Genomic DNA, 15,565 nt, shown 5'->3' with positions numbered 1-15,565 from the left:
ACATTGAGGCTAAGACATTCGGCAAATAATGAGCATTCTGCGTTGCAACAGAAAGCTGAGAGTCTAGGTCTGCCATCAGTCATGCAACTCGACTCGAATCACGATGATCCTCCCTCATTTTCATGCGTCGATACTCGATGGTGAGCCTCGTGGAAAGCCTCTATGGACAAGGGATGAAGGGAATCGTACGGTCTCGTCTCGGCAGTGTTAAATGCCTTCAATATATGGTCCAAGCGCCTTGATCATCCCTGCGCAAGGAGGGAAATATAGGATTGAGGAATTATCAACCACTGATCTTGAGAGTCGAGGGTGGTAGGATATGATACGATCATGACTCTGTGACCACGGACAAGGCGGAGAAACGCAAGACTTGATCCATTAATGGCCGAATCAGGAAGCGGAGTTGAAAACCACTTCGATCGACCACTTTCGGGAGAGAAACCCACTCAGGAACGGGACCATTCTCAATTTATTTTCATTTTTGTACTCCCTTGAGAAAATAACTAAGCGAACATCCTGCTCATATTCGTAGACAATTCATCCATTCTTGAAGGCAACGTCGAGCCTCTCGAGTTCGTCCCGATCCGAAATCGCGTCTAGGAATGGTGTGAAATCCACCACGGGAGGCACGAAGAACGATGGTCTCACAGCTTTCGCCATTTTCGCCGGCAAGTTCTCCATGACCTCGTCAAAAGTCGCCCACATGTGATCCTCGACGATTTTCTTGTTGCAAACTAGATCACCTTTTTGGTATCGGGCTCTAAAGAAGAAGATCTGTAAATGATCGAAAGCTTACTTAGACATGCGGATTTCGGAATACCATTCAGAGGATAGAATCACCAGATTCGGGAGTGCGCACGTGATTATTCAATATCGACTGCACCGTAGAACCAACCTTGGCTCCATGAAACCCTGTGGATTCCTGGACTTGCTTCGGATATTTGTACGAGTAAGCAGCACAAGGTGCGTTACCCAGAGTCACATACTGCAGCTTGTCTCCGACAGCCTCGGATATCGCTCGTTCGGCGGTCTGGAAGGAATCTCCGAGTCATTTCAATCGTTGGAAAGTGCTCTCCTCCTAGGAATGGCGATGCGCATCCGAACTTCCGGCTGCCCGCTCTCCACCTCCACAATATACTCGATCGCGACTTTGGACCTTCTCTGGAGGAATATTTTTGAAAGGATATGTCGCAGTTGAAAGTTGAACGCTGTGGGAAAGTCCGTCTAACCTGTCGGAGTGTCTCTCCCCTCTTGTGCGCCGATTCAGGAAAGCACCATAGCGAATCGTTCCCAATTTTCTGTTTCACCAACAACGTAACGGGCTGGTCTAAACATCTGCGAATATGGAGCGTGATCTCTCAACACATCAGGAGGGGAAAAGGACAGAGCTTGCTAGTAAACAAATTTCCAGAGAGAAGTCGTGTAATCACCTCTCGTGGCTCCTGACATCCGTCACTGGCGTGTACGAAAGTTTCGCTTTGATTCGTTCGGCTTCTTGTTTCCAGTCTGCGAGAAGATCCTCAGCTAGCTGAATTTTGACCTGAGCCGATCCTTCCTTTTTCTTCTCTCGGGATTTCCTGCGCGAGCGAAAGGAAGAGATGAGGAATTAGCTCACGACTCGGACTTGAGACCGTGATTTTCGAAAGAAAATATTCCGTGCTTCTGAGCAAGGCCGGCGGTGGCTAAACTCACTTCTCCGCACGGGCTCTGAGTTCGAAATCGCTCAGTAGCGAATTTTCATCTTCGGTCTGCGAAAGAATGTCGTAGTAGACTTTCTCCAGAGCTGAGAACTTTTTTACCGTAACTGCTTTCCGTTCGAGCACGGCGCTCCCGATCAGCTGCCAGGACGACATCCGCCGGAGGCCGAATCCCACTTGAAACGAGCAGATCCGTTGATTAGGATGGGACTACGAATTTTCCCGGGAACACGCTCCTCGAAACGGCACAGAAATCTATTCCAGCACACTTACTTAATTTCTTTGGAGCCAACATTGTCCCTCCTGAGGGATCGTCGCCGATTTCGCGGGACTGCGGACCGAAGAACCCTGCTCTCGGACCGGACTGGGGATCCTGAGGGCGAAATTGCCGCAGAATTCTCCACTATCAGGTCCACGGAGGAAGGAGATACTTCTCCGGTGCTGTGCGAACGGTGCGCGACCGAGCTCTGTGAGCGCGGCCATGTTTGTTTTGGACCTCATGGTAAATACTCGGCTTCTAGCAGACCTATGGTCGGGAAAATATCAGAGCCGCATCCGGAGATTCAAACTATGATTCGCCGGAGGCTGGCCGATGGAAGCGCTTCATTGTTCAGGAAACTTTTCCCATGCTTCCGTAGGACCATGGAACCGCCTTCGTCTGCATGCGCTGCTTGATCCGTTTGGAGGGAAGGAAACGATCCGTGCCGAGGCTGTCTGGGTCGCGCTCAGAACTCAGGAGAGAACTGAGTAAGAGCTCGGATTTTTTCGAGCTCCGACCTCTACCAGAGGAGCTCTCAGATGCGGAAGGTTTTGTTCGCCAATTTCTCTGCTCCCTACCAGAATGGAGAAAGAGGAAATTATCCCAGCGTCAATTGAGACGCAAGTCAATCCGAGCTTGGATACCGAATACCGACTGGCTCGTCTCGGGATTTCGAGAAGGCTTATTCACTAATAGGTCGTAGCGTCCTCGTCACACCCACGCGTTCCCTGAAGCCCGCGTCTATTCCCGGCGATCGAAAATTTCATTCCCCGCTGGGAAGGCGTTCTTCGCGAATGTCACGAAAGCCCGGGGCAAAGGCCGGCAGGTCTGGGTTGTTGAGCTTGAGAGCTAGCACAGACAGACGTGTCTTTTCAATAGTATTTAATTTCCCACGACTGATGTGGAATTCTCCAGTCCGTGATGCGCTCTCTGCATCCTTGCTAGCGAGAATTTTCGGGGCGTATGTTGTCAATGGTCGAAAGTCGCCAGGAATACTTCTTTCGGCGCTCTGGGGAGACAGATATTCGAGCCTCATAAGGAAAAGCCACTCCGGGACATCAGACGCATGACGAGCTGCAAGTTTGGGTGACCTGATCCGGATCATAAGAGCCGATATTGAACATTTTGATCTAATAACTTTCTGTCGTTTTGAAAAACTCCTTGCCGGATTGCGTACGATAACTCCAGTTTTCCCGCTAGCATGATCTCGGCAGATTACTGAAGCTGAATCCACGGTCTTGGACATCTGAGAGCTTCCCCCCTCGCGAAACGAGCAGGCCATACAGTACTTTCGTTGGTTGAGACCATAATTTCGGCTGCGCAGCCGGCGTGTAGCTGTCGTGTAGCCACGATTTTCCCGCAATGGGACGTCGAAGGCGGCCATCTTTGTTCTGAGACTGAATGAATCTTTGTCTACGTATCATAAGGAGGCGCTTCCTCGGAGAAGACATCGAGGGTTTCAACATTCACAATATCAACGGCACTCAAATCAAGAGAACGTTCTCGATTCGGTTCCGTATCGTCTCGTTCTGATCCGAACGAGCGAGACATCGGAGGATATAAAGTTGCGCGTTAGCAGACGTAGGCTTTCAGTTCTCTGTTTACTTCTATTCGCATTCGTTGTACAGTTGTGATCATCCGAACAACGAGAAAACTTTCTCCGTAGTTCTGTTGTGTAGAACTTGATTTCGTGTCCCAGACAACGATGGCGTACTACCAGAATCCCTACGGTGAGTGTGAGAATTTTCCTGAGCTCAGATCCCTTGTTCCGCATCCGAGTGGCTTCGCACCTTGTCAGCAACATGTGAGGATGGCGATGATGATGATGATGGAATGACAGATAACTGGACGGAGCGGATATTTTCCCGAATTCGAAATCGTGTCGGATACTGGTCACGCCACCGGACTCTAATCATCCCTCATCCTCAATTATCTGGAATGCGTTCCAGTATCGAGCAGCCGTCCCCAGGACGGGACTGACTCCAGATTACTCATCGTTCATCGCTCCTGACGTCGAGTCACAAAAAGGATGATCTCAAATTCGACGTGATCTCTGCCGGATTTCGTCATGAATCGCCATTGTATTTCTTGGTCCTTCGAGACCTTGATTGATTCTTGCGCTGTGAAACAGTAACGCTTACGAACTCGAGCTGACGGTGCACAAAGATTCAGCAATGCTGATGGTCAGCAACAGGTTTCAATAACCCTGATGACTAGAGTAGACGGTCCCATCGGAAGCCGCGATATTCCGGAATCAACTTCCTGGCGTTCGATTCTGAAAAAGCTCTCTCCATACTCCGAAACCTCAGGGGGGCGCAGGAGAGCAAGGGCTGTCCATGACTTTTACAAAAGCGGATAGCGATGGGATGTCGATATCCTGAAATTGCGTCGACCACATGGCTGAAATTCTTTCAAGGAGACCGTTCGCTCAAGGAACTGGTTATTTGATACGAGCTCGACGTGTCGAATAGAGATGTGTCGGCGCGAGCCACTTCCGGAACACGGAACGTTGTTTTTTCGTCATCAATTTCTTTCTTGAATGGCAGCTCGTGCCACGACGATATAGAAGTTGGTCCGGAACTCATATATATTCATCTATTTCAGCTCCTCCGGCAGCTAACCAGCAAGTGCTGAATATGTTTTACGCAGTGGACAGGGACCGGTCCGGTCAGATCACAGCGACTGAACTCCGCGAAGCTCTCATAAACTCTAATTGGAGTCCATTCAATGAAGTACGTATTATGTGAATATCTTGCAGTAGTCCCGAGTGGAGAGCCGCGGGGTGGATTCTCCCCGTGGTCAGAGATTCAAGGAGGAAAATACGGGGCGGGGAAATGCCGGCATATAGAATGGCATAATGGATGATGGTCGCGAGGGGAATACAACATCTTATTATCGTGACTCAATCGAGACCAGATTTATTGTTTACTTTCCCTCGGTTTTCTCGTACACGAAGGTCAGAGAACATTTTCCACAGTAGTGGCGATTCTGGTGGGACGCCATGAAGACTCCAGCACCGCAGTCGTTACACTCACGACGGAGACGAGTGATCTTGCCGGTATCATCGACCTGGAGTAGAGAATTCAAGGATCAGATCTACTTCATGTCTATCCGCGATCCACAAATCGAATAGCAGGCGGGAAATTATTCGGAGCTCGGTCTTCTCTTCGGGAATGTAGTGAACGTTTAAAACCAGGAATGCCAGTGAGGGGAGCAACCCGGCAGTTATCGACACGGATGCTTTCTGCGCATTATTAACTCCCCGGCTCTTGGAAAAAGCCAATGGAGCTGTTTATACGCAATAACGAAAAATTGAGGCGGTTTCCAAGGTTTCGATATCAACGAACCTTGTAGAACTTGAGAACAGCAAGCTTGACTTTCTTCTTCTTATGCTTGTTCTTCTTGGGGGTTGTGTAGTTCTTCTTCTTGCGCTTCTTTGCTCCTCCGAGCAGTCTGAGCGAGAGGTACAGACACGAGTCGTCGGTGACTCCGCTCTCCAGGAGTGTCGATGCGTCATCGAGGAGTTTACCGGACAGGGTCAGCAGCTGATCCGAAGATGGAATGCCCCCGGAAGCCTGAGAACAAGCATAAATAACGTTGAAAAATCCACCGGTCGCGGGAAGCAGACAGATTACACATAAGTGTAGGAGAGATGATCACCGCGCGTTCAACACTGACCTCGATAGCGTTCTTGACATCAGAGACGAGAGCAGAGCTCTGGAGGTTGAAGGTTTGAGTACCCGTGAGGGTCTTCACGAACAGTTGCATCTTGGCGCTCTCCTAGCCTGCAAGCGGAAGTTGAGAATGCATAATGGAAGTCTTCGTCGATCTCTCCGGTCCCGCGCATCTCGAACTTGCTGGAAACTTCATTAAACCCAAGAGAGTCACAACTCCGCTGTCGGGAGCGTCGAAATATGGACGTCGATTTCACTCGGCAACAAATGCGGAATTTATTCCTCAGAGAAGGCTCGATTGAACAAATTTGTACAGATTCCGTAAAAACTAGTTCGTGTCCGCGTTTAAACAAGGAGAACAGCATTGATGCATCCGTCGTTTTCGGGGTTGTTGGTCACCTGGGCGTATTTGCCCCAGACAACTTTGCCTCCGGTTGTGACGAGACCCAATTCCGAGACGTTGACTTCGATCACGGTTCCTTTCGTGATGACTCCGAGCTGAGTATAGAGAGGACTCGACGGATTCTTCTTGACGCCGATAATGGGTAGACAGAAAGTGGCTTTCAGTTCCGGATGGGTGACATGAGCTTTTTTGAAACGCAGCCCCATCGGTCGAATGAATCGTTCGAACTTGGGGGGCTTTCGTGTGAAACCCTCACCCACGTAGCAGACCTTAGTCACCATACGTTTCCACGCTTTCTTAGCACGTTTGCCGGTTTTGATGACACGGAACGCTTCAGCGTCCGCAACCGTCGCCACTTTGGGGATCGGAACATCCCACTTTCCGGCTTTTTCCTTTCGTTTCTGTTTGATCATGTTCGAGAGCACCTTAGCTCTGGACTGACCCTCTCTGTCAAGCAAGTAGACAGGCACGGCTCCGTCCTGAACGATATCCTCCTTCGTCTTCTGTTTGGTTTTCTTCTCTTCGTGCATTTTGATTGTCTTCTTCATCTGCACCTTCTCTGAATATCTCTGTTTGGCGAAAATCTTCGCCTTGATACCGCGAAGCTTTTTGGCCTTCGCGGCCACCTCGTGGACTTGACGAGCCTCCTTCTTGCGTTTACGCTCATGGTAATCGAGACTGTATCCATGGCGTTTCTGATGTAACTCGATGTGCTCGTTCTGTGGCATTTTCCTTTCTGTGTGAGGGAGTTGCTAGGATGAGAGAATCGGATCTTACAGAGATGATCCCGATTCAGCCGAGTGAAGTCGGGACGCGTGGGTTTTCCAAGGGTCTGGAGACTCCCAAGTGTTTCTGCAAGGCCGACCCAACGTTAGAACGGATTCGTCGATTTCCCGTCTGGCCCGCAATGGAGGCAAACACTTGGAGAAACCAGCCCTAGAAGGAAAATCGGAACAACGTCAAATGCTCTCGGCCTGTCCCACGGAAGGCCGGACCGAGTGTCCGTGCCGCAAGGGACGGCTGTGCCACGTGCTCGCCGAAGTCGGGGCGTTTCCGACCCGAAATCGATCGCCTCCGCTCTTCAGGCACCGACTTCAGATGCACGAGGACTCTGAATGGAGGCCGCACGAAAATGTACAGAATATGACAATGAATTCCTCAAAGACTGGTAGTCCAAGTGCCGATTAGGCCTAAGCCATGCGGGACCAAGATCAGGCGGACTCGAGTGTTGCAGCATGAGCCCGGCGTGACTCCTACGAGGACCTACAGATACGCCTGATGGCTCCGCGAACTTATGAACTCAAATCAACACGTAAATACCCCGACTTCGATAGAAATCAGCGAAAATAGGTACATACACGACGTCCGGGAGCGAACCACACGCGAAAAGGGAATACACGTTGTTTTCGTCGGCGAAGGCGTCTGCTGGGGGCGCCACGGTCAAGCTTTCCTCCTCTCTCTCTGAGCTCCACGGACCGCCGCCAAGTTCGAAAATCGGATTTCCATGAGCGGGGATGAGGATCGCGATGTATTTGCGTCTCCATTCTTTCCTCCGACAGCGTCGTATACGGAAGATATTCCCTGCTATGAAATTCGAGGTTTTTCCCCTCATAAGCTCAGGATGCTCCGGCGTGAACACCTTGAGGTCTTCTCCAACGTCCAGGTCGTGATGTAGTGGGAAGATGCATTCCCTTGATGGAAGTCAATCGAAAAGAGCGATCCCGCGCATCGAGACATACGAGCATTCTCGCCTTGCAGGAAACGTGTCGACTCATGATCTCTATGTTCGATCGTGACCATAGTGGGACAATCAACATTCAAGAATTCCAACAATTATATGAGTACATTGAGCAATGGAAGAGATGTTTCCAGAGCTTCGACAAAGATAACTCAGGTAACATCAGCCCCGATGAGCTCCACCAGGCTCTATGCGCTTTCGGTTACAGGTGGGTGCATCGAGCTCTCCCGACGAAAATTATGATCGCGTTCATTTCTACACGCATGGACCACGCTCCATTCAGAGACGAATATGATTCCAGGTTATCCCCCCGATTCGCGCATCTTCTCGTGAGAAAGTTTGATCGTTTCGGAAGACAATCGATGGAGTTCGACTGCTTCATTCAAGCGTGCGTGATGCTCAAGTGTCTCACGGACTCGTTCCGGATGAAGGATACCCAGCAGAACGGGACGATTGTCATCCGCTACGAAGACTTCCTTGAAATGGTCTTCAGCAATGCCATGTATTAGAATCAGCACGAAGTACCGAAATCCGGGTTCGAGAACATTTGTGCCTCGTGCCGCCGAATCGTTCCTCAATCCATGATTTCTGTGCTCCGTCTATTCAATGGAGTCAGCCATATTTCCGGAGCAGTATTCTGAGATAATTAACCGCAGAACTCCACTTTCTATATCTCTTTGACGGGGAGGAAAACATTTCAGCATCTAATATAGCCGTTCCGAATATTATTTGTCCCTATCCCAAATCTCCGTAATCCTCCGTGCCCGGTATTTTGTGTGGAGTTTTGTTTCATCGAGAACTTCACGGTTCCTTCTCCGGAATCCGTGTACCTCCACCGGGTACTCGCGGAAAAGCGTCGGCCTCGGATCGCTGTCTTCGGAGTCTGTGACGAAGGAGCTAGATTCTCGCTCGAGGAGACTCAGAGAATAAATGCAGGGAATGCCAAGATATCAGAGTTTATTATTTTCGGCCAAGAGAATCGAGCTAGAGAGAATTTTTCAAATCGCGACCAGTGTTCGCCAGATCCCGCGTCGGAATCGGGGGATCGCTGAAACCCCGGATGCATATAATCCCCTTGTGAAGGTGCTTGGATCATCGCATAAATACTGTTCTTTATAGCATGTGTAATTCAATTACTATTATTCTCAACGTCGTTGGGGGGCTCGCAGGTTCGTGACTGCGAAGGATTCCGATGAAAGCTTGAAGACCGGGGTCTTCGCGCGAGAGATTAGACCGCGATCTCCAGAGGCATTCACGGAATTAATCACGAGAAACACAAGTCAGACTCGAACTTCCAACTCAGAGTATAAGCGAGCAACAGTTCACAAGAAGTTCCAGGAGTCGAAAAGTTCCACACCGCATTTATACAAACGGAATGCTTGTGACTCTTGATCGTGGCAGATAGAAGGTATAAAGTATTAAGTATCATATATATGTACATTGCTCTGGGAAGGTCGAGTTAACAAGTTGTCTGCGTCCGTCGAGGGATTTTTAGTGTTCAGCCGGTCAAAAATCGAGCCTCAGGAATTCTTGGGCTGGCTGCATGAATCCCTCGGATTGTTGCAGAACGCCTCGTATACATTGGCCAAGAAATCCTTCGAGCAGGCGCTGTTCAGACTTTCCTTCACGAAACCGCTGTCCCGTTTGTAGATCTCTGTTTTCAAGGATGGCAACAGAGTGACGAGATGGCACTTCCCGTCTCCGACATAGCCGAAAGCCTTCGTCACAATAGCGTTCAGGTCTCGGAAACCGGAGCCTATCAGACGCTCCAGAACGGCTTGGCAGTCATTACATTGCAAGATGTCTCTCGTATCGGAGGTTAGTTGATTGAGGATTTCGGAGTTCGACAGCGGATTCTCCTGTGACGTGCACGCCGGCGTCCAATGGTCCATCATCAGATAGGCCGGAGCGTTCTCAATGATCTTCACGTTCGTTCTCACGAAATTGAATCCCAGAAGGAAGTCGTCCGCGGTGACAACTTGCTTCAATTCGATGGGACCGAATGCAGCCAAAACATGGATCTTGACGACCCGTATCACCTCGAGCACTCCTTTGTCGAGGAAGTTCTGGAGCATGTTCAAGTAAGCGCTATGGACTTCGTTCGCCTGGTTGGATTTCCGCCTTGAATTCGCGAGCATGTAACCGCCTATGATCCCCATCATCGTCCTCAGCGCGCAGATGAGCAAGCTTTCGGCGTAGACTGATGCGAGGCCGTAAGTCAAGACTCGAATTTTGATTTCATCCCACAGAAAGATGCGATTCTCTGGTTTCGCTCGGACTTTCTCCAAGATTTCCTCGACACCCAACTCTGCATCGAGTTTCTTGCGGAGGGTCTCAAGCAGATTCAAGACGGACTGATCCGATGTTTTCAATATGGAATTAAAGTGCTCGGCTCGTTTCATCTCGTCCATGATCTCCTTCCGGATCTTCTGCCGGTTTTCCTCCAAACTGGACAGATATCTGAGGAGAAAAAAAACCATACTAGACTCCACTCCGGCGAAATACGAAGGTATGATAGTCATAGTCGGCTCCTGACACATCGGTACAAAGTGTTTTCATGCTCTAGACCCCCTTGACATGAGTTCTCGGGCCACATATATCGCTGCCTCGTGGCTCCTCTCGGTGTCCAAATGATACCGTAGACGTTCGGGGGTAGCATTCACTCGTCGACGTATTCCACGGACCAAATCCATTCATGTGTCTATCTCATCGCTCCGTCCAAATAGAAACTCACCGGTGCGCCGCATACATGCCTCCTGCAACCAGACCGCCGAAGATGAGCTTCTTGCGATGCCTCCTAGCGAAATCGGCAACTTTCGAAAACATTTTCCTCCGAGCGTCGGATCACTAATGTCAGATCTACGGGGAAAGTCCAGCCAGCAACGCCGAGACAACAACAGGTACAGCGCAGCCGTGTTTATATCTTCACTCGCGGCTCTCGCGGATGCCGCACGGGGACCAACCGGAGCGGGTGTTCGGGAGAGCAATTGCTTGGCGGGATATTCGAAATTACTGTCAATGACCGATCTACACGAAATTGTGTGTATAATGGGCGCCTCAAATCCGATGAGATGGACAACCCTCGTTTAAGATGAGATATCCGATCTGGCACTTACGAGAACCCGTTAATCTACTTGAAGAATTCATGCGATTTGGCTCCAGGACAATCCAAACTGACTGAGCGCATTTCGTTCAACCCCGGATCCAATGGAGATCAATGTAATTGTACAGCCATGATGGCAAGCGGGATACCGGACCTGGGCGAATCGCAGTGAGGGGAGCGTGGAAAGTTCCGAACCTTTGACTGATGCCCCACGGGAAGCCAATCGCCGAGCTCGACGGATTTTTCATCGTTGCGAGCCCACAGGATTCTCTGTCCTTATCGCTACAGTCATCAGCGACTCAGTCAGGATGGACATGAGCTCGCCGTCGACGAAGCTTCGAATGCGAGAGCGTGGGGTAAAACTCCGAACGATTTATTCGTGAAAATCTGAATGGAAAACATGATGAGCTTCAGCTGAGTCTACGGAGAATCACACATTTGTGAACGGAAACTAGTGGTGTGTCCCCCAGAAAGTCCCTATCTGTATGTCCGGGACGTTCGAATCTCCGGCGTTGATAGGCATGGAGGGCGATCTACCTCCACCAGTTTGGCTTTGCGCAACGAGATCCATCCTCAAGATGTCGAAATAAAATCGGAGCAGGGACACCTCCTCTCCAGATCTGCCAGGACCGCTTATCGAGTACAGGGCAAGAGAATCACGAGAGCCACGACCAGAACGCTCCGGAGGCAAAAACTATGCCTCAGAGTTCGTATCTGATGGCCTGATCGCTCTCTACTTCTGAATAAAACCCCGGAAAGAAGTTATCATTTTCTGGTTGGATCGAACGAGAGCTTCCGAATCAGCTCCCTTCAGCCATTTCCGAACGTAATGAGGCGCCGCGAACTCATTCATGGGTCGGATCCTGCCAATCACAGGTCTTTCTTGGAATCCCCTATCCATGGATCCACAAATCGACCACATTATACCCATGTATCCATTCGAGCAGTTTCCGTCGATCGCGTACGTATCGTTCAAGTATACTGCCCTCTCGACCGCTTCCTCTGGAGACTTGGTCCATTTCATTATCTGCTTGGCCCAATACATCCTGCAATATCCGTGGATTTTTCCTGTGGCCAAAAGTTCCCTTTGGGCGGCATTCCACGCTAGTATATGCGTCTGACCTTTTTCGAGCTTCTCTAGATCGTATATCTGTTCTCTGTCGTCATCCTTGTGCTTCGTAAGAGTATCTTTCGCCCAAGGTAGGGCACCTTCGAGACTATCGTAATTCCTCTCGTGTAGACAGAAGTGCTCGGCTGTCTCTCTGAACGCGAAGACTTCTCGGAGGAAAGCATGATAGTTGTCCGACTTCTTCTCCTTGAATCTCTGAGCGATGATGAAGAGGATTTTCTGCGTGCTTATCTGACCGTTCGATATCCAGGGTGAGAGATTGCTCAGATTATCAGCATCAGGATTCTTCCTGTGTTTATGGTATGTTGGGAACCTCTTCTGCAAGAACTCTTCCAACATCTTCATCCCCTGGCTATATCCACCCTTGAAGACGTTTTGGACCACCGGGACTTCGGGGAACTCGCTTTTCTGCATGTAGGTTTCCGAGGACTTATTGTACAGATGCTTCTCTAAGACTTTGTAGTCTCTCAGAAACTTCGGGAAATGCTCGAAGAGCTCTGATCTCACGGCTTTGCTGGTTTTCTTATATACGGCAAGAATCTTACAGGGAACTAAATTATTCGCGTCACAAACACGAAGAGATATTCGCTTCTCAATACAATACGCTTCCACTTCACCTCTGTATGCCAAACATTCTCTCAGAGGCGAGAAGTCTAAGATTATACAATCGATATTCTTCTGCTTAACAAATCGATCGAGATCAACGATGAGGCTGAAATATATATTGAGCCGACGGCAAGCCTCCTCATCTTCCTCTAAGCCCTCCAATACAAAAGTTTTTTGCCTGCTATTGAGTTTCAGCTTCTCGAATTCAATGCCGATATAAAATCTCCCTTTTGAGGCGTAGGACAATTTATATCCTAATTCGACACAATGATTGTCGTAAACTCTCTTGTCCCGTCTCATGAGATACAACACATTGCTTTTGTATACGAAATCGTTTAGCTTGGTAACCCGCTGATCCATCACATCGATCTCCACAAAGCTCCCCTGTCGAAAACTCACGTATGAAGTACTCGAGGGTTATGTGGTAATCTGCGGTCACCTTCCGTTGACTCTCCGTGTCGTCACGGAGAATCGAAGGCTATCTCCTTTGACAGAGTCGCGCATACACCGAATCCGACGATGGACCTGCGCGCCGGAGGCTCAACTTGAGAGTTTTCTGTCGTGTCCGGGGGAAGATGGCGACCGACTCACTTCATCAGCCATGAGAAATTAGCAATAGGTTCTGCGCCGCATGCTACGCACGAGCTACAGCCGATGACGAACAATCATCCGATAAATTCGATCAGAACACATGACATGACAGAGATTCACGCGCGCGGGCGCACAGTTTTGTAAGCAAAGTTCACCAGACGGGTTTAGGGGAGAGAGAACCTCATTTCGAATCGATAGCCTACGCGGCTCGCCATGTCTTAGCTGCTCATTCCCTACGGCCGAGGCAGGATTAATGCAGGAGCCTTCAGGAGTTTAAGAATCGGAGCTCGCTCATATTGAGTTTTCAGGTAGACTTCGCTGAACAACTTTAGCCACACCTGGTGCGAGAATGGAATGACTTCTTAGAGTTTTGGAACTTCAGCTTGGCGCTAAGCAGAAAACTGGTCGGATGAGTATCCTTGTCAAAAAGGTCAGGAGAATGTTGACTCTTATACCGGGGATGATTAGACACTTCGTGACGGGCTTGACGAACGGAGCTTCGTGCTCCTACTCGACGAACGCGCTCCCGGCTGACCCGCCCGCCCTCCTCGTGCCGGCCATCGGCCGAGATCATCATCATCAGCTTTTCCGTTCGCTGTCTGTTTGATCTCACTCAGAGATCGGGAACATTAGCTCCGTGGTTCCATTTGTTCGAAACGGCGGCTCACGAATCATTCATTCTCAGCCAGTCGAATCTCAGAGGAAGCATTCACCTTGCCGGCACCGTCTCAATTGTAGCTCTGCCGCTTGGAGTAGCGTCCTAGAACAGTGGTCCCGCAGACAGCAAGATAATTTTCTCGAAGGAATCTCCAGAGATTGATTTTTCCTCGAGATGGTCGACCTGGTCTTGGACCGGGATATCCGAATCTGGGTTTTCTTGCCCATTGTTCTGCTCACTTTCCTCCTCGGAGTCGTGAAACATTACGTGTCGATACTTATCACAACAACGCGAAAGCCGGAGTTGCAGCAAGTTTATGACAGGTGCGTCCACCACCCTCTTGTTCAAAGTACACCGGGAACCCGGAAGGAATAAGCTCGTTTCTCGTGTCCCTCGCAATTCTTGCGTGATATATGAAAATAGAGATAGGGCCGCTGAGCGCCGGGAAGCGCTCGAGGTGGCTCATCTTTTATTCGCTTTCGATTTCAGTCAAGCTCTCATAAGAGTCCGATACCTGAGAGAGAATGGAAAATTTCTGCCCCTGAAAAGTTTCCTCATGAGGAAGCATTACTTCAACGATGAGGACTCCGGATGGTTGAAAACACAGAACCGACCGGCGCCAGCGAGTAACCCTATGCAAGATCCGGGCATGATGACTGAGATGCTGAAGGGAAATCTTATCAACGTCATTCCTATGATCGTTATCGGAGGCTGGATCAACTGGACGTTTTCGGGTTTCCTCACAACCAAGGTGAATCCCAGATGAATATGGTCGCAGAATCTCTCCCAGAAAAGCATTCCTCGATTCTTATCGACTATTATCAGTGAAGGGCATCCTGAGGAACTGACATAGCTTCGATCCTCTCGGAGCTCACGTCTCCCGCGAACTCACTCGGTCACCTTCAAATCAGGTTCCGTTTCCCTTGACTCTGCGATTCAAGCCAATGCTCCAACGGGGCATCGAGCTCGTCTCATTGGATGCATCCTGGGTATCTTCAGCGTCATGGTATTTCCTGAACCTTTTCGGTTTGAGGAGCATATACGCTCTGGTCCTGGGAGAAGATAATGCGGCCGACAGCACCGATGCAATGCAGGAACAAATGACAGGGGCAGCTATGAAAATCACCGATCCGAAGGCTGCTTTCAAGGTAAGCGTGGAGATCTCGAGATATTTTGAAGTACCACATGGAACAATAATGCCTCGAATGTCTGAATCCAATCATCATCATTTTCAGGCTGAGTGGGAAGCGCTCGAAGTCGTTGAACACAAATGGATGCTGGCGAACGTCGAAGAGGATCTCTGTTCGAAACCGCTCTTCTAAGTCACTGTCCGCGGCTTACCTCTCTATTTATTCTGTGGACCCCCTGGATGGATTTCAATGTTTCAGAGAACGAATTCCTATAGATCGATATTGCGTATTCCTGTTCCCCATGAGGAGACGGTCTGCTGCTCACCGATGATGGACTCAATCATATTGATTGAAGAAACAAGCAGCGATGGTGGAGAAACGAGGTTATGGCGTTAATTATTTTCAAAACAGAAATGAAACACCTGGAGGGCGGAGAATCCGTAGAAGCGATCTCCGAAAGTCTATGCTGGTGGCCTGATCGAAGACAACAAGTTAATAAAGTTGGTACTCTGTTTTATTGGAACTCGCTAGTTTCTAATGGATCGTGCACTTCCTCGAAGCTCAAACGTGGAAACTT

General features: G+C 49.5%; 6 protein-coding genes across 8 annotated transcripts; 2 read left to right on the top strand and 4 right to left on the bottom strand.

The window, feature by feature from the left end:
• Positions 1–500: 500 nt before the first annotated feature.
• On the bottom strand, positions 501–2,175 carry mRpL46 (mitochondrial ribosomal protein L46). The gene is made up of 6 exons (XM_003742303.2): positions 1,971–2,175; positions 1,693–1,873; positions 1,431–1,577; positions 1,230–1,335; positions 896–1,030; positions 501–774 (listed from the first exon to the last, which is right to left on the bottom strand). Exons 1-6 carry the CDS (start codon positions 1,990–1,992, stop codon positions 538–540), a joined length of 828 nt encoding a protein of 275 aa, XP_003742351.1. The 5' UTR covers positions 1,993–2,175; the 3' UTR covers positions 501–537.
• Positions 2,176–3,375: 1,200 nt separating this feature from the next.
• On the top strand, positions 3,376–8,726 carry LOC100908973 (programmed cell death protein 6). Its single transcript, XM_003742300.1, has 4 exons — positions 3,376–3,686; positions 4,561–4,688; positions 7,792–7,979; positions 8,073–8,726. Exons 1-4 carry the CDS (start codon positions 3,662–3,664, stop codon positions 8,278–8,280), a joined length of 549 nt encoding a protein of 182 aa, XP_003742348.1. The 5' UTR covers positions 3,376–3,661; the 3' UTR covers positions 8,281–8,726.
• Positions 4,843–7,468, bottom strand: Ip259 (NSA2 ribosome biogenesis factor-like IP259). Of its 3 annotated transcripts, XM_018639132.1 has the most exons (5): positions 7,392–7,441; positions 6,811–6,885; positions 5,635–5,741; positions 5,304–5,531; positions 4,843–5,025 (listed from the first exon to the last, which is right to left on the bottom strand). In XM_018639132.1, the coding sequence occupies exons 3-5, from the start codon at positions 5,722–5,724 to the stop codon at positions 4,882–4,884; spliced, it is 462 nt and encodes a 153-aa protein (XP_018494648.1). In that variant the 5' UTR covers positions 5,725–5,741; positions 6,811–6,885; positions 7,392–7,441; the 3' UTR covers positions 4,843–4,881. The 3 variants fall into 3 exon arrangements, with proteins under 3 accessions (XP_018494648.1, XP_003742349.1, XP_018494647.1); XM_003742301.1 differs by lacking the exon at positions 6,811–6,885 and having other exon boundaries at positions 7,392–7,468; XM_018639131.1 differs by lacking the exons at positions 4,843–5,025; positions 5,304–5,531; positions 5,635–5,741 and having other exon boundaries at positions 5,882–6,885; positions 7,392–7,424.
• LOC100899324 (peroxisomal biogenesis factor 3) lies at positions 8,714–10,675 on the bottom strand. The gene is made up of 2 exons (XM_003742316.2): positions 10,506–10,675; positions 8,714–10,231 (listed from the first exon to the last, which is right to left on the bottom strand). The coding sequence occupies exons 1-2, from the start codon at positions 10,595–10,597 to the stop codon at positions 9,292–9,294; spliced, it is 1,032 nt and encodes a 343-aa protein (XP_003742364.1). The 5' UTR covers positions 10,598–10,675; the 3' UTR covers positions 8,714–9,291.
• A 932-nt stretch (positions 10,676–11,607) lies between these two features.
• LOC100899182 (deoxyribodipyrimidine photo-lyase-like) lies at positions 11,608–12,969 on the bottom strand. The gene has a single exon (XM_003742315.1). The coding sequence runs from the start codon at positions 12,967–12,969 to the stop codon at positions 11,608–11,610; it is 1,362 nt and encodes a 453-aa protein (XP_003742363.1).
• An 837-nt stretch (positions 12,970–13,806) lies between these two features.
• EMC3 (ER membrane protein complex subunit 3) lies at positions 13,807–15,489 on the top strand. The gene is made up of 4 exons (XM_003742299.2): positions 13,807–14,181; positions 14,348–14,609; positions 14,770–15,006; positions 15,094–15,489. The coding sequence occupies exons 1-4, from the start codon at positions 14,033–14,035 to the stop codon at positions 15,178–15,180; spliced, it is 735 nt and encodes a 244-aa protein (XP_003742347.1). The 5' UTR covers positions 13,807–14,032; the 3' UTR covers positions 15,181–15,489.
• Positions 15,490–15,565: the final 76 nt, after the last annotated feature.

This window comes from Galendromus occidentalis, unplaced genomic scaffold, assembly GCF_000255335.2.
Source record: "Galendromus occidentalis unplaced genomic scaffold, Mocc_1.1 scf7180000077366, whole genome shotgun sequence".
Taxonomy (NCBI): domain Eukaryota; kingdom Metazoa; phylum Arthropoda; class Arachnida; order Mesostigmata; family Phytoseiidae; genus Galendromus; species Galendromus occidentalis.
The sequence above is the reverse complement of the archived record's forward strand: the minus strand, read 5'-3'. Positions and strand labels throughout refer to the sequence as shown.

What these genes read in the sequence shown, in the direction of transcription:
- mRpL46 (XM_003742303.2), bottom strand. Translation starts at nt 1,992, where the DNA reads ATGTTGGCTCCAAAGAAATTAA. An exon ending in GTTGGCTCCAAAGAAATTAA is followed by an intron (nt 1,874 to 1,970) that starts GTAAGTGTGCTG and finishes GCTCGTTTCAAG; the next exon opens with TGGGATTCGGCCTCCGGCGG. An exon ending in GATGTCAGGAGCCACGAGAG is followed by an intron (nt 1,336 to 1,430) that starts GTGATTACACGA and finishes CCATATTCGCAG; the next exon opens with ATGTTTAGACCAGCCCGTTA.
- LOC100908973 (XM_003742300.1), top strand. Translation starts at nt 3,662, where the DNA reads ATGGCGTACTACCAGAATCCCTACG. An exon ending in ATTGGAGTCCATTCAATGAA is followed by an intron (nt 4,689 to 7,791) that starts GTACGTATTATG and finishes CTCGCCTTGCAG; the next exon opens with GAAACGTGTCGACTCATGAT. An exon ending in CTATGCGCTTTCGGTTACAG is followed by an intron (nt 7,980 to 8,072) that starts GTGGGTGCATCG and finishes ATATGATTCCAG; the next exon opens with GTTATCCCCCCGATTCGCGC.
- Ip259 (XM_018639131.1), bottom strand. Translation starts at nt 6,761, where the DNA reads ATGCCACAGAACGAGCACATCGAGTTACATCAGAAACGCCATGGATAC.
- LOC100899324 (XM_003742316.2), bottom strand. Translation starts at nt 10,597, where the DNA reads ATGTTTTCGAAAGTTGCCGATTTCGCTAGGAGGCATCGCAAGAAGCTC. An exon ending in GGCATGTATGCGGCGCACCG is followed by an intron (nt 10,232 to 10,505) that starts GTGAGTTTCTAT and finishes TTTTCTCCTCAG; the next exon opens with ATATCTGTCCAGTTTGGAGG.
- LOC100899182 (XM_003742315.1), bottom strand. Translation starts at nt 12,969, where the DNA reads ATGGATCAGCGGGTTACCAAGCTAAACGATTTCGTATACAAAAGCAAT.
- EMC3 (XM_003742299.2), top strand. Translation starts at nt 14,033, where the DNA reads ATGGTCGACCTGGTCTTGGACCGGGATATCCGAATCTGGGTTTTCTTG. An exon ending in TTGCAGCAAGTTTATGACAG is followed by an intron (nt 14,182 to 14,347) that starts GTGCGTCCACCA and finishes TTTCGATTTCAG; the next exon opens with TCAAGCTCTCATAAGAGTCC. An exon ending in ATCCGAAGGCTGCTTTCAAG is followed by an intron (nt 15,007 to 15,093) that starts GTAAGCGTGGAG and finishes CATCATTTTCAG; the next exon opens with GCTGAGTGGGAAGCGCTCGA.